Source organism: Quercus robur, chromosome 12, assembly GCF_932294415.1.
Source record: "Quercus robur chromosome 12, dhQueRobu3.1, whole genome shotgun sequence".
Classification (NCBI taxonomy): domain Eukaryota; kingdom Viridiplantae; phylum Streptophyta; class Magnoliopsida; order Fagales; family Fagaceae; genus Quercus; species Quercus robur.
Window position 1 is genome coordinate 16,213,080 of NC_065545.1, and position 16,237 is coordinate 16,229,316.

Sequence of the window (16,237 nt, forward strand, 5' to 3'; positions counted from 1 at the left end):
GATCCACGTGATGTGTGCAGCAGTGCATGGAGGACTACAATAATTAACTAGCGAATAATTGAATAGACATATAATAATCATATATTACGGGTACAACTACAAAACGCGGTTTCTGCCATTCATGTTCATTTTAAGGCAGCAGGACGGTATTATAAAATTGATACGATGAAGATTTAAATCATTTAAAATATCTCCAACTTATTTATATGTTAATATATATATATATATATATATATTTTGGTAGATGTATAATCCAGAGCATTGTATAATTGGATGAAAAACAGTGACCGGTACCACCTTCCACAAAAAATAGAAAAAAAGAAAAAAAAAAAAAAAAGAGAGAGCAGTGTCCTCAATTCTTACAGGAAGGTACTGTATTTAGTGGCAATGAGTTGGCAATTTGGAAACAGTACTGTATGAAGGGACTTGGTTGTCTAGTATGATAGCATATTCTATTATAGAAAATAATTCAACTTATAACAAGTTGCAGTTTAATAAGTAGTTGAAATTCTTCCCAAAAAGAAAAAAAAAGAAAAAGATTGAAATTCAAATTCCACTGGGTAGTAATATGATATCCGTGATTCCAAATATAAATAGGGAAATTTATTTTATGAGAACTTATCATGAGATCACCATTTTAATATGTAAGATATATTCATATATTTTATTATTATTATTATTATTATTACTTTACAATAAGATATATCCATATTTATGAGTAGTGGTAGAATGAGGATTTTTTAGTTAGAGGTCTGGATTAAAATAAAAAGGTTGAAGACAAATTAATTCCTAAAAACATTCATTAATTAATATAAATAAAAAGTAATTAATTAATTAATTAAACCCAAAAGTAAATTAACATACAAAATATGGTATACTTATGTATTTTTAGTGTCTGGTTTCAATTACCTTTTGTTTTATGTTGACAAGAATTTTTTTAAATTTTTTTTATTTTAAATTTTTTATAGTTAGAATTATAGGATCTAATCTTCTAGGAACGTCATCCCCCCCCCCCCCCCCAAACAAAAAAAAAAAAAAAAAAAAAAAACCTTCTAAGAACGTTCTCATAATCCGACTCCACAAAAATCTTTGAGTTAGTCCTCAGGTTTGGCTTTTTTTTTTTTTTTTTCCTTTATAATTAGATATTTGGAAGATGGGAATTTAAACCTTAAATGTCTTTGTTGAAACATTAAGAAATTCTAGTTGAGTTATGATTAAAGCTGTAGACAAATCTACTATATTTAAAGGCTAAAACTCCTTTTCCTCTCAATTTCAATATTTTTTACAGGGTTGTGTGTACTGTGTTTCTCATGTAAGCAAAGAGGATATGAGCCATTTGACACATCCAATGTGACTGTAAATTACAATTGTGGGAATTGGAGTACTAGTTCTGAAGCTTCCAAAAAATGTATTTTATGATAACTAGACAAGGAAATTTACATGTCCACAGATTGATACTCTGAACCAAATTTAATTATAACATATTCAATGCATTCTCCTACTTAAAAAATTCAATACCATTTGCCAGCTAGCTATGGGATCTGAGTAAGAAGTCAGTCATCTTCATATAAAAATTGTCATCATCCACCATGTATCATATGATGGCATTCAAGTGATTTTCACAGGCAACAAGGGGCATAGTGTCATGGTTCCCACTATAAAAATTGATGGACACTAGTGGGAAAATGAAATCAATCTTACCAGCCAGTTGTTTGTGCAACCAAAATATTTTAGCACTATACCTTTTCTTTCTTTTGCTTTTATTGCTCAATTCTTTCGGTGCATTCTTCTATTCTACGCTACTTATCTTCGAAATTGTAGGCTCTTAAGCATTAAAAAAAAAAAACATCATGGGCATCACTGGGGTATGCGTAAGATTAATTGGAGACATGTTGCATGCATTTGGAAACTCAAAACCAAGCTCAGCAGCTCATCTTGATGAAGACCATTCTACATGCAAGCCACAAAATGCTTGCAAAGTTGATGACACAATGGTTAGAGCTCTAATCACTGTGTTTGGCATGGAAAACAATGGAAGAATCAAGAAGGAAAATGCACGTCGAGTAGTGGAGAAGCTTGGTTTGACATATAGTTCTGAAGAAGACAAGTCTAGCTTTGAGCTACCTGCAGGTGATCAAGATGGTGTTGGCCTAGAAGATGATGAAGTGCCTGTCGAGGAGGTGCTTGGTGGATTGGAGGACATGTCAAAGCGCAATGAGCTACTACATGAAGCCTTCAAAATCTTTGACGAGGATGGTAATGGATTTATAGAGGCAGTGGAGTTGAAGAGGGTGCTGGATTGCTTGGGATTGGACTGTGGGTGGGATATGGGTGAGATCGAGAAGATGGTAAAGGCTGTGGATTTGAACTTCGATGGGAAGGTTGATTTCGGTGAGTTTGAGTTAATGATGAAGTAAAATGTCATTACAAGGAACAGATTATTAAATTTGTTCTGCTAATTGTATATTGTTCTCAAATTTTCATCAATAAGAAAATTTTGGATAATTAACGTATGATTTTATTGATTCTCTCTCTCTCTTCAACTTTTTTTTTTTAAAATTTTTTCTTTTATGGATAATTTGATTTTTTTTTTTTTTTTTGATATCATGGATAATTTGATTGTTACTACAGGAAAGATGGATTTGAATTTGAATGTTTCTATTGAAAATACCAAAAAATACTAACTAATTTAGTTACAAGACTTGTGGCTCCAACTTAAAATTTTTAAATTATGATTTTATTTCTTAAATCTAACCATATACACATTATTAAGTATTTTTTTTTATAGTAAATTGTTAAGTCATTTTTATTCTACTTGTCATTGGATACAATATCTAATATAGACCATGTCGAGGGCTATTTTTGCTAGAAGTCAAAAGCCCAACACAAAGCAAGGCCCTGTTCTATTTGAATGTTATAGATTGGGCCTATTTTGGGTTTTTGCATGGGCCTAAAGCATATATTTGAATGCCACTTGCAAAATATAAGAACCCATAAAAGGCTCACTTGTCAGTCACTCTCATGCATAAGAGCATTAGCATTGGGGAATGCTAATGCCAAATGTAAGGGATATTTGGCATTTCAAGACTCAAAATGTATTGCATTAGGAAATGCTATTACTAAGTATTGCAAATTTTTTATTGCGATGGTGATTGGGAGAAAGAAAGAATAAATGATGGTGATTGGGAGAAATATTATTTTATTATGTAGATATATTATTTTAATGAGTAGAATAGGAAAATAAAAGTTTGGGATGCAGAAAGTATTGTAAAATTGGATGGTATAATTGATAAAGTAATTTCTTGAGATGGTAAAATAGAATAGAGTAGCATTTCCTGATGCTAATGTTAAGGAACACTAGTTGCTTTACTTTATGTTACTGAAATTTCGGCCTGACAATTTTTAGGGAAGAAAATGTATTTGACTTCATTGAAAGCTCTCTGGAGAGGTTTTGCACATTTAGCAGGTTCCCTAGGTGCCATTTTGGTCCAAAAGGTTCATAAAATTGAGTTTAGTCAACAAATTATGCAAATTGTGACTAAACCATCTCACCCTAGCTAAGATCCAAACAAAAACAAAAGTACTGAAGAGCTTGCCATTTGTTTAGCAATACAACAACTAAAAGCTTTAATGCTTATTCAAATTTCAGTCTTAAGGAAGCCTCAACCGTGCTATAGAGCTTGCCATCGAGCCTTGCATTGACAACATATTACTTCTACCTCATCTACCATACTTATATTAATCTAAGCTTCTGAGCCACAAAAGAGCAGTAGACTATTAAGCTTCTGAACCACAAAAGAGCAGTAGACTATTAAGGGTGTTTAACATACGTAACAATGCAATAGTGCCTCTCTCACACTCTCTCTCTCTCCTTTTTTTTTTTTTTTTCCTCATTTATTTATTTATGACCTAATAAAGATTCAAGGTATTTTCATTTATTTTTTTCCCCTTTGTCTAGCACCTTTGGGTATCTCTTTGCATGTACTACTAGCCTCTATTAAACAAGGAATGCGAATTTTGGGCTTAGATTCTTTTTTATTTATTTAAGTCAAGGTGATTGTGCCAATTTCCTTTTTATTTTGCGTTTCCAAAACTCAACCCCAGAAGATATTAAATTAGTTTCAAATGGAGTGGAACAAGTATCACTGGTGTCAGAAATCACATTGATGTTACTTCCTAATAGCCCAACCAAATATCTTTTAAATTTTAGTTCTTTTATTGATAATTACACTCATCTAGTGGTCATGAACTCACAATCTCACCATTCATCTCCCTTACAAGGACAAGGAAAAGATGCGCCATTTGAGAGGGTTCATTGACAACAATTTTAATTTTTCAAAATATTAAAGGTCCCCAATTGATGACAAACTAAACACCACGCTCATCTTGTTAAGCCTAAACGATACTGATGATTAATATACAGCCATCAGTCGTCAACATAAGATACATCCATGAGCTCAACCTTGCTATGCATTTGATATTGGATGTAGACCTCAATCATGAAGACCAGCCAACTCTTGCCAAAATAATCATGTTGGCATGGCCATGACCTCTCTACTATTGCATGAACATTGTAATGAAGACACTTAAAATAGAGTATCTTCATTTAACATTGGACCACTCATGATTCCAGTTTTCATATTGCTATTATTAATATTGGTGTGTCCAAGTCCAATGCCGGGATTCTGCCCAGAAACTGTCATTCCAGCATATGAGGCATCATCGCCATGGACGGTGACTGTGATGGTTGGTGAGACATTTGGACCCCGACGCAGATTCTGGGTATTAAGAGGTTGCGGTGTACCTAAATGACTCTGAAGAAGCTGAATTAAAGTAGAGTTTACGGAGCCTCGAGTAACCATATCTTCAGCTAACTTCACCTGAAATCACATACAAAGTTATTAGCCTTCTCTTTTGTATTGTTCTGTTTTAAGTAATGCTACTAGAACATACACACATATAAATATATATACCTTGGCTCTCAAAGCTTCCACATCTGATTTTAGGACTCGATTGTTTGTATCAGCAACGCGATACTGTTGAGTAGCATCTGTGAGCTGCTTGTATAGAGACGCATTTTCTCCTTTCAGCTGTTCAACCTGAGAAAGAATACATGAGTTAAACCAAATTAGCCTTAAACTACTAAAGGACCATTATGTTGGAAAAATAGTTAGACATAATTTATTATTTCTTAATAGTTTAAGTTCATGGTATTAGATTAATTGATCTTGAGTTCGAATCATGTCTTCACTTTAACTCTTACTTAAAATGATAAAGATGCGTTGAGATTCATTTATTCAGAGTGTTAGAATGATGATTAAATTCATTATTTCCTAACAGTTTAAACTTTTTAGACAATTGATAGTGTTATTGGTAGGTAACACATTCAATGACATTTTTGACTCATATAGTCAGTGGGTTGCCAATATTCCTCTTCTTTTTTATCCTTTCTCAGTAGCTATAAATATAATCACTAATCAAATAACACAAGCTCCCAAAAACATAGGATACCTGCAGCTCAAGCTCTTGTAGATGTGCTTGTTTTCTTTTTCTTGATCGCCTAGCAGACTCCCTGTTAGAAACCATCCTGGAGACACAGAAAGTCAGTAACAATGCATGTGGTTTGATTTAGGAAGAATTTGATGTCTCTATTGTAGTTCATATACCTTCTGATGCGTTTTATATCAGTGGGGTCTGTGCTCTGCTCACATGGACCAACTTCAAACTCAGCATCTTCATCATCTGATTGATCATGCGAGGAACCACTGGTAGTTCCTCTTGCTTGATTATCACCAACATTTGGTTTATTATCCGAGGTTGGACTGCTAACTTGACAGATTACAGATTCTAGTGACAACAGAAAAACAAGCGCAAGCATGTAAATTAGGAGCAAAAACTAAGATAACTTTGAAACTTGCATGTGCACAAGTGTATCATACCACAAATTGATGACTGGGCGTCCATGGTTGCTGCAAAGTTGGATTGCTTGAAAGTGAGATGTTGAGAACCTAGAAGTGTTTCAGTTAGTCCACCACAACTTGAAAATAAAGTTATTAAGTCCTGTATTTACGAAAAAGAACATAAGTTAGATTGTTGTGTTCTATGCCAAATAGATACTGAATCATGAGCTTGTAATTGCACCATCTAACATGTTTAAGAGAGTAGAACATGTTTACTCCATCTAACATACCACTTGTTCAGAGAGCAGTTTTTGTGCCCATCAATCAACAAAACCTACTCATGTCTACCAAATATGTAACTAAGTGGTGCTTGAATTAATTAGTTAAGTCAGTCCTGTTAAGAGTTGAGAGTTAAGACTATCACCAACCAACCCCCCGTGGCATGTCATGACATTTTTATTTATTTATATACAAGATAGAAACACTACTCTAACCTAATTTAAGTGTATATGTGTGTAAAATTCTTTCCTGAAAACTTAAACATCGGCCCTTTTCCCCCCCATACCTAATAAACACTTATACTTGTGGAGTGACCATCATACCAAAGGTGTACGGTGATGGCATGTCATGACATTGAATTGACAGTGGTCTGTTTGATATAGTAACTTATTACTAGCTTATTTTTAAAGCCAATTTATGTATTATTTTTTAAAACTCATTTTTTTTTTCTAATATAATTATAATTTTATCTAATTTATATTTTAAGAAAAAAAAAACCCCAATGAAAATAAGTTATCCATTTTTTTTTTTGTAAGGATAATTTTCATTTAGAAGAAATAAAAAGGAGACCAGGAACTGCCAATCAGCATCAACAAGAGCCGAAGTTGGGATAAAGTTGATGGGCTAGAGTCCCTAAGTCATACAAAAGGAGGCGAGGCAAATTATGAGCTAGTTCATTAATGGATCTAGGGAAAAAAGAGAAAGATTCACCATCAAAGAAAAAACAATTGGGCTGAAATGAAAATAAGTTATCCTAAACATAGAATAAATTAATTTACTACAGCAGCAGCTACTATACGGAAATGAAAAAAAAAAAAAAAAAACTCTCTCAAAACTATGTGATATATATATATATATATATTTTGGGGTAATTGGGTGTGTGATGTAAGTTAACCATGTAGGTATGATAAGAGGTTAAACAGGACGAATATCATTTTCCTAGGCTATGCTTTCCCCACTTAATTATCAGAACTTCTAATTAACCATTTCACGTTCACCTAAGAAAGCAGCATGTTTCTCAGCAAAAAGAAAAGAAAAGAAAGCAGCATGTTTCTTTTGAAAGCGATTGACCAAGTTGGCAATAAAAAAAACTCCTCTTAACCTAACTTTGTCAATTATTCCTCCACCAACCATAAAATAGATTATTAATAAATTAAAAAGCTATTTTCATTACTATTATTAAAATATTACAATCCTAGAATAGCTCTTCACTAGAAAGTGCATCCTATTAATTTTTGAGTTTGACGTGAATCCAATGTTCCAGCACGCTGAATATAACATGATTTGGCCACTTGTTTGTGTCATGTTTTTGTATCATACCTTATATATCACGATATATGATATGAAACCTAGGTACTTACTACCATTCATTAAAAAAATTATTAAGTGGTTTTCATGCCTAGCTAACTTAAACCTTTATATTTAACTTCCAAATTAATATTTTTTTTATTAGGGTTCTGTTGTACAAATTGACACGACCATATCTACTACACATTGGAATCCAATACCATGTTCTCTAATCCAATCTCCATTAGATATGTTCCCCAAATAATCATGACTTCATGAGAAAATTTGGACCATATGATACATACATGTAGCATGGAACAGCAAGATTCGAACAAAATTAATTTTGTACATTTAAATGGCCTAAAATAAATGAAAATTATTAAAATTATTACAAATTTTATTTAAAAAACTTACAAGTAGTTTCTCAAAAAGAAAAAAAAGACTTACAAGTAACATAATATAATTTTTTTAAAATTTTTATAATAAAAGTTTAAGGGTCCATGTACTTAAGTAACAGTTTTCAGTTTTTAAACAACATTACATATATTCCTATCTACTTTTTTACTTATATTTTTAAAAAATACAAATAACATTATTAGAACAACAGACCCTAAATTACTTAGATGGAAATTCATAAAATAAAATCTGTAATATTACAACATTATTCAAAACATAATCGTTACTTAATATTAGTTAAGTAGGGCATATGGCCCAAAAGATCACGGTCCTGGATTTGATACGTCTTCATAACTCAGCACAGATGTTGACGTGGCAATAACCGAGCACAGAAGCAAAGTATATATCGGAATCGGATACTAAAACAAATATATATACAGAGAGAGAGAGAGAGAGAGAGAAACCTTATGTTTGAAAGAAAAGCCAAGATCACCATCACCGAAAATGACATCGAGTTCTTCAGCGAAAGGTTGAGCTGTGTCTCGGGTTTCGGTCGTGGGGCTCCTTATAAACTCTGCAAGAGCCAACTCGGACTCGCTTCGTTTCAGGTTTGAGCACAACGTTGCTGCTGCTGCATGCTCTGCCAGGTTTTGCTCCATTATTGTTTCTATATCTGTACTCCACCACCGGTGAGAATAGAGAGAGAGAGAGAAAGAGAGAAAAAGAGAGAAAGGGGGAAAGAGTATTGGGTGTGGGCACAGAAATAAATAGGAGAAGAGGAGTGAGAAAAGTGAGAGAGAGAGAGAGAAGTAAAGTAAAGGAAGTGTGATGGCGAAGTACAGGGGAGTCTCTGTCAGTGTGATAGAGAGGGAAAAAAAAGGTAGGGCGGCACATGAAGTTAAAAGTTTTGACGTGTTTAATTGTTTGAGGGGGGGAGAAAATGTCTTTTCATGCTTGATTAAGAGTAATTACGTATTTTTAATTAGTTCAATTGGTAGAGTATTTTATTGTTATAATTATGTATTTTTTATGTATAGTTATTTTACAAGTATAAAATTCTCGTGAGAGAAGAAGGAAAATGTTTGGGTGTTCAAGACATTAGAAGAAGTTTTACATATACATACATTTAGATTAAGTTTAAGTAGAATTTATATCATTTATTAAAAATATATATAGTAAAGGTATTATAATAGTTTTTTAAAAATATTATTTTATTGTCAAATAAGAGATAAAAATTATTATTAAAAGCAGACATCATAAATTAATACTCTTTTAAAAAAAAAATTGTATTAATTACTTATGCGCATGCTAAGCTATACATAATTGATCTGAAATGAAATCATTCCAGTTATAATTATGAAATGTTACAATTATTATTGAAATTAAAACACAGTTTCAATTATGTGTTCAATATATATGTATAGTTAGTGTGTGACTATTACCATCCATATTTTGTTGAGAGTTTCAATCAACTGTTCTTTAATGGCAATAATTGGATGCTTATTGGGAGAAAACAGGACAAGTCTAGTGTTTTTTGACTGGAAAGGATTAATCATGTTGGGATGAACGCGAGCCGTTGGTTTTATTAGAAATTTTGAGAGTGGCAATTTATATACGTAACAACGAAGTCTGCTATCTGGTGGGCCTTCTCAATGCTTTTTTTTTTTGTTTCTTCTTATAGAATGCAATCAATGGTTAATGGAATACTGGGGATTCTCTTCTACTTTTATTTTATTATTTTATATTTGTATTGGGGATTTTCTTTTTCTCTTTAGATACACTTATAATTGAATAAGGAACAATATCATTTTCGTTTGGTGGAGGTTGGGAAAACCTTTGGCCTTAATTTAGAAGAAGAAGTATATCATAGCAATAATGCATTTCTTTTCTTATTCAGTGTAGGTTTTATATGATTATAGGAGCATCCACAAATTATGAGAAGAAAGTTGAAAAAACTTTTGGCCTTAATTTAGGAGTAGGTATATCATAGCATTAATGCATTTCTTTTCTTATTCGGTGTAGGTTTTATATGATTATAGCATCCACGTATTAAGAGAGGGAGAATATACATGTGTGTATATATATATATCATGAGAAATAATTATTACCATTTATAGGAGAGCTAAACCTAAACTACCAATATCGTTCACTTTTTGTCTAAACAGCAATACCATGCAGCGTTTTTTTCTAGTAAACAATTTGAGCTTAACGCATACCACATTACCGTGCCATAAATTTAATTCTGCTTTATATTAATTTAAAATCAATAATTGAAATACTCTTAAAGATAAGAACAAATTTAAAAATAGAGACTCTATATTTCCTTTGATTCAATGTTTTAAAACTACTTTTTGTTATTTTTTTATTCAATATTTTAAGACTACTATTTGTTTCATTTGGTTCAATATTTCAAGAATTTTCATCTCTCTCACCTACAAAAAACTCTTTGCATTTCCATTCACCCCTTTCACTTCTACTCTTTGCATTTACATTCAGACAAAAAACAATGTTATTAATTACCTTCAGTCTTTCAACGATACCTATATAATTCCAACATTGTAGTATCATTTGATTCTAACCCATATGAGTAGGTTATGACCAAAAAAGGGGGTTTGCGTTTTTTATTCAATGATGGTAGTTTGCGGTTTTGATATTGAAGTCAAACATTGTGGATTTTGTGAAGGTTGTGATTCGCTTTGAGTCTTTAGGTGTTTGGGTTTTTGGTTTGGAAAAGTCATAAATGTATGAAGTTTGTTATATATATATATTGTGTGTGTTAGAACTCCTAATTTGTAGGTTTTTTACTACTATTTTGTGATGTATGAGCCATAGTGATAAAAACAAAAGTTGATGATAAATGAATGTGTTTTTAACCAATTTCTCTATGTTTAATCATGTTCTCTTTATGTTGATACTTACAAATGATTCCCTTAATTTCATTGAGATAATGAATTGGGTGTTTGCGATTGAAGTCTCCATATTTAGTCGTGAGAATAGAGTGGTTGAGAAAGTGTTTGGGAGATTGTTTAAATTTATGAAATTTTAGAATGTAAAAGTATTTTATGCTTTAAATTCTTATTTATAGATTTCAAAATCATTTAAACAGTTTAACAAATAAAATCTAATTTTAACTGTAAATATTATAATATGTTATAGTCTTATAGGTGTTATACAATTTTTTTCGATAAAATATGAATTAAGAAAATTAAGTTTCAAAGTATTCAATAATATTGTAGGCAAACATAAATATTATACAACAAAATAAGTATTATATGTAGATCTTAATATACATAAAAATAATTTCAAATGAAATTGTAAAATAGTTCGCACATCGTGCAGGACATCATCTAGTTCTATTAAAGGATCATCCACCTGATGTACTATTATATAGGATTTTATTGGCTCAACGTCTTTAATTTATTTATTTTATTTTAAAATTCAATATATTTACATCGTGATATTATATAAAATTTTTATTAAAATCTCTCTCTTTTTTTTTTTTTTTTTTTTTTTTTTAAAAATATAATCATGTTTTCATTAAAATAAACTATGTGAAACTCCATTTGATAGATACAATAAATTTTTCAAACGACCAAAATTGAGTTAGCCTTAAAGCTGGTGTCGGTAAATCAGACAAACAAATGTTACAACTCAATCCGTTTAACTAAATTAATAACAGAAAAGTAAATTTACGAAGAAGGAAAAAAAATCACTATTTTCCCTATGGAGGATATAATTTTCCTTTACTTTAAATTGAGACCCAATGACAAAGTCAGTCTGCGAAAGTTGGATCAGTTTGGTTCCACTTTAGATTATAGTCTATGGCAGCCGCCAAAAAAGCATAGCAAAACCAACAAAGTAATGCAAAGCTTTATTTTTTCTTTCTAAAAGCAAAAGTATTTTGCCCAAATGGCTTATGCATCATATATAAAATAATGCATGGAAGGGTGTCTAGGTAAGAAGCGGCAAATGCTGTTTGAGCCAAATAAATTAAATTGGATTTCTTAGAGGGATGGGCAATAGGACAAAGCAATATATATTGTAAGTTGATTTTGACAGGCACCGACCTAAAAAACAAAGTAGCTAAGATACTTCGTATTTCATGCAAAAAAGTAGTGAACTCCCACTTCCTTTTGAGTTTTAAAGTAACAAGCTTTGCTTTTTTTCTCTCTCTCTCTCTTTTTTCACAACTTTATTACTAAAGACTGCGTAATACCTAACTTTTTACGGTGAATTACCAAGCCCCACGATACAACCACCACAAAAAGTATATGATTTTATTAATTATAAAAGATTGATCATATTAGGAAGCTACCACCATATTGTACAAATTAAAAGGGTCACCGCGTGATAATTTGAGAGCTCGGTTGTAGCGCACCACAAACATAATGTGTGGTGACATTTTTTTTTTCTCTTTTTAATACACAAAATCAATATACGATTCTTGGTGGGTTAGCAAAGCATTAATGCTTCATAATCGAGGGGGGGGACAAGTCCATTATATATGATGGAGAGAGATAGAGAACCGTTTTCTAATTATGCTACGTATGTGATCCATGTGATGAGATTCAGCCCATGCAATCCAATTCATTTATATATGAGAAGTGCTACGTCTACAACATTTTTACAACAAATCATAAGTGGTTAGTTGTTATTGGTTCAAATTTGAACCTACTGTTGAAATCTTGCAATCAAGGTCAAGCTCCAACAATGGAGGTTGGGAATCACAAAAAGAGAGAATTGAGAGAGAGAGCAAGCGAGAGAAATTGTATGAATGATTCTCATGTATTAAATATCTAAGCTCTGTCCTTTATATATGAGGAGTAGAGACGCGGGAAACCAAAATAGAAAAATAACTAACTCCTAGCTAACCAATACAAAGATGACAAGTGTCAAACAAATTTCTAACTAAATATTTACATACAAAACTACATGTCGTTTATATACATTTATCCTAAACTACTTGTAGTTTAAGCAGTTCTCCCTTCATCCTTCTTTATCACAGTTTAACACTCCCCCTCAAGATGAATTGTATATATTAATCAAGCTCATCTTGGAAAGCAGGTGAAAGAACTATTTTTGCCCAATAGCTTTAGTGCAGAAATCTGCTATTTGATGTCTTGTTGGAATGTGGAAAGTCTTGATCACACCATCTTGAATTTTCTCCCTAATAAAGTGAAATCAATCTCAACATGCTTTGTTCTTTCATGGTATATTGGATTTGCAACAATGTACAAAGCTACTTTACTATCACAGCAGAGAAAGGCAGGTTGTGTATGATTAAACCCAAAAGTCTTGAGCAAGGCAATGAGGCAAACAATCTCACTAGTCACTGTGGCCATAGCCCTATATTCAGATTCAGCTAATGATCTTGAAACCACTTGCTACTTTTTACACATCCAGGAAATCAAGGAATCTCCTAGAAAAGCACAAAAGCTTGAAATGGATCTTCTGTGTTAGGGCAAGCTGCCCAGTCAACATCACAATAGGATTTCAAGCACAAATTTGATTCTGTAGAAAGAAATAAGCCTTGTCCTGGTGTCCTTTTCAAATATTTGAGTATTCTATATGCTGCTCGTAGGTGAGGCACCTTAGAAGAGCTCATAAATTAACTCAACTTATGCACTGAGTAGCATATGTCAGGTCTTGTCAAGGTCAAGTAGAGAAGCTTGCCAATTAACCTTTTGTACTGTGAGGGATCTAAAACTGGATCACCAATAGTGCTACAAAACTTAGCAGATTGCTCCATAGGTATACTTGCTGGTTTACTAGCCAACAATCCTGTATCAGCAAGAATGTCCAAAGTGTATTTTCTTTGACACAAGGGCAACCCTTTTGCAGTTCTAGCTACCTTAAGGCCTAGGAAGTATTTCAGAGTTCCAAAGTCCTTAAGCTTGAACTTGTTGTCTAGAAACTGCTTAAAGGAGTTCACTGCATCCACATCATTGCTTGCCATTAATATTTCATTAACATAGACTAGAATAATGATGATAGAACCACCTCCAACTCTGGTGAAGATAGAATAATTTAATTTAGATTGGACAAATCCATGATCCACAATTGTAGAGGATAGCTTGGCAAACCACTGCATGCTAGCCTGTTTAAGGCCATAGAGAGATTTAACAAGTCTGCAAACCTCTCCCTTGCTGCCAAATTCAAGAGGAGGAACCATGTAAACTTCCTTATGGAGATCACCATGCAAAAGAGCATTGTTGACATCAAGTTGTGTCAAATGCCAACCATAGACAGTAGCCAAGGCCAGCAAGGTTCTAACTATCACAAATTTAACTACAGGAGAAAAGGTCTCATAAAAGTCAATACCTTCAGTCTGAGTGCACCCCTTAGCCACCAAGCGTGCCTTACACCTTTCCACAAATCCATCAGCCTTCAATTTCACTTTGTAAACCCATTTACACCCTATAGGAACTTTATCAGGAGGAAGCTCACACATAACCCAAGTATTGTTTGCCTAAAGAGCATCAATATCAGCCTTCATGGCATCCTGCCATCTAGGATCTAAGATGGCTTGAGCATAAGATTCAGGTTCTTTAGAAATGGATACAACAAGAGCAATCAGCAAAGGCCTTATGACCAGTGGAAAGCTTGTCATAGGATCGTGTAGAAGAAATGGGATAGAGTATACTTGAATCATCAGAAGTTACAAAATCATGTGACTGAGTAAGGGAAGCTGAGGCTGACACATGAGCAGAAGCAAGGTTACAATGATAATCATGAAGATAAGTGGGAGCTTTATGAGGTCTAGTGGATTTTCTGAATGGCTGAGGAATTGGTGGAGGAGCAAGAGGTTGTACAATGGGTTGAACAAGATCAATTGAAGTAGGAGAGGAGTGAGCTAGATCAGTACTATTATGAACAAGTTCTAGAAACTCATCAAGAGGTGTAGCTATATCAATAGTGAAAGTGGATGTGAATTTTTCAGAAACAAAAGGTAAACTAGACTCTGGTATGACAGGTTGCATAGGAAACATGGAATAAGAAGAGGAAGAAGGAATTGGAATAGATTTGGAAGACCAATGCTTAAAAGGAAAAATGGACTCTTTAAAAACTACATCCCTAGAAACAGGTTCTAGAAGCCAAGTCATAGAGTTTGTAACCTTTTGTACCAAAAGGGTAACCAAGGAAAATGCATGCCTTAGCTCTGGGATCAAGTTTGGACTTGTCTTTAGATAAAATGGAGGCATAATAAAGGCAACCAAAAGATTGAAGGTGACTGTATGAAGGTGTATGACCTAATAGTTTTTAAAAAGGAGTAATATCATTCAGAAGTGGACTAGGAATTCTATTAATTAGGTATGTAGCAGTAAGAACATAGTCACCCCAAAATTTTAAGGGAAGATTTGCCTGGAATTTTTATGCTCTAGCAACAGCATGAAGGTGCTGATGCTTTCTTTCAACAACTGAGTTTTTTTTGTGGAGTTTCCACACAGCTCAGTTGATGAATTATACCTTTAGAAGCATAAAAGGAATCCAAGGCAAATTCAGGACCATTGTCTAATCTAAGCACCTTGATAGGAGTTTTGAATTGTGTGAGAATTAGATTGTAAAAGAACTGAATTAAGAGTGAAGTATCAGATTTGTTTTTCATTAAGAAAACCCAAGTACACCTACTGTAATCATCCAGTAAAGTGAGAAAATACCTAGAGCCATTAAGAGAAGGAGTAGAATAAGGGCCCCAAATATCAACATGTATTAAATCAAAACACGAAGTAGAAGAAGAAACAGATGTAGGAAAAGGCAACATTTTTTGTTTGGCAAGAGGACAAACAAAAAAAAAAAAGCTTTTATTATTATTGCAAGTAATAATATCTGGTACAAGAGATTGTAACAAAGCTAGTCTTTGTGGTGAAGGGTGACCTAACCTGCAATGCCATAGGCTAGTCTTATCTACTACAGAAATACAAGAATTGAGACAAAATGAAGAAAACTTGGAAAGTTTAGAAAGAACATCAGAAATAAATGGTGGTAGAGAGTCAGCAAAGAAGTTTTGCAATGTGTAAAGTCCTCCTTGCTTCTTACCCAACCCAATCATCTTCCAAAGTTGTAAGTCCTGAATGAGACAGTATTGTGAAAGAAAAATACAACAACAAGATGGATTTTGGGTTAGTTTGCTTATAGAAATCAGATTGAAGGAAAAACTAGGAATGCAAAGCACATTTTCTAAAACTAAAGTAGGAGACACTTAAACAATTCCTATGTGTGTGACCTTAGCCATATCTCCATTAGGTAATCTAACAGAGATTTGAACTATGGAAGTAATGGAAGTAAAGAATTGAATGGAATGGACCATGTGGCCAGTTGCACCACGATCCAATCAATGGAAGCAATGTGAGTAGTAACAACATTTGAAGAGAAAA

The 16,237-nt window shown here is 33.0% G+C and overlaps 2 protein-coding genes across 3 annotated transcripts; one reads left to right on the top strand and one right to left on the bottom strand.

The window, feature by feature from the left end:
- The first annotated feature begins 1,693 nt into the window (after positions 1-1,693).
- LOC126709051 (probable calcium-binding protein CML43) lies at positions 1,694-2,513 on the top strand. The gene has a single exon (XM_050409130.1). The coding sequence runs from the start codon at positions 1,851-1,853 to the stop codon at positions 2,415-2,417; it is 567 nt and encodes a 188-aa protein (XP_050265087.1). The 5' UTR covers positions 1,694-1,850; the 3' UTR covers positions 2,418-2,513.
- A 1,680-nt stretch (positions 2,514-4,193) lies between these two features.
- LOC126709080 (basic leucine zipper 9) lies at positions 4,194-8,649 on the bottom strand. Of its 2 annotated transcripts, none has more exons than XM_050409168.1 (6): positions 8,327-8,649; positions 5,940-6,060; positions 5,667-5,847; positions 5,512-5,587; positions 4,974-5,099; positions 4,194-4,880 (listed from the first exon to the last, which is right to left on the bottom strand). In XM_050409168.1, exons 1-6 carry the CDS (start codon positions 8,519-8,521, stop codon positions 4,587-4,589), a joined length of 993 nt encoding a protein of 330 aa, XP_050265125.1. In that variant the 5' UTR covers positions 8,522-8,649; the 3' UTR covers positions 4,194-4,586. The 2 variants fall into 2 exon arrangements, with proteins under 2 accessions (XP_050265125.1, XP_050265126.1); XM_050409169.1 differs by having other exon boundaries at positions 5,940-6,008; positions 8,327-8,471.
- Positions 8,650-16,237: the final 7,588 nt, after the last annotated feature.

Excerpts from the sequence above, each read along its gene's own strand:
- LOC126709051 (XM_050409130.1), top strand. The coding sequence starts at position 1,851 with ATGGGCATCACTGGGGTATGCGTAAGATTAATTGGAGACATGTTGCAT.
- LOC126709080 (XM_050409168.1), bottom strand. The coding sequence starts at position 8,521 with ATGGAGCAAAACCTGGCAGAGCATGCAGCAGCAGCAACGTTGTGCTCA. Across the intron at positions 5,588-5,666 it reads GATATAAAACGCATCAGAAG|GATGGTTTCTAACAGGGAGT; the intron begins GTATATGAACTA and ends CTGTGTCTCCAG. Across the intron at positions 4,881-4,973 it reads TGGAAGCTTTGAGAGCCAAG|GTGAAGTTAGCTGAAGATAT; the intron begins GTATATATATTT and ends ATGTGATTTCAG.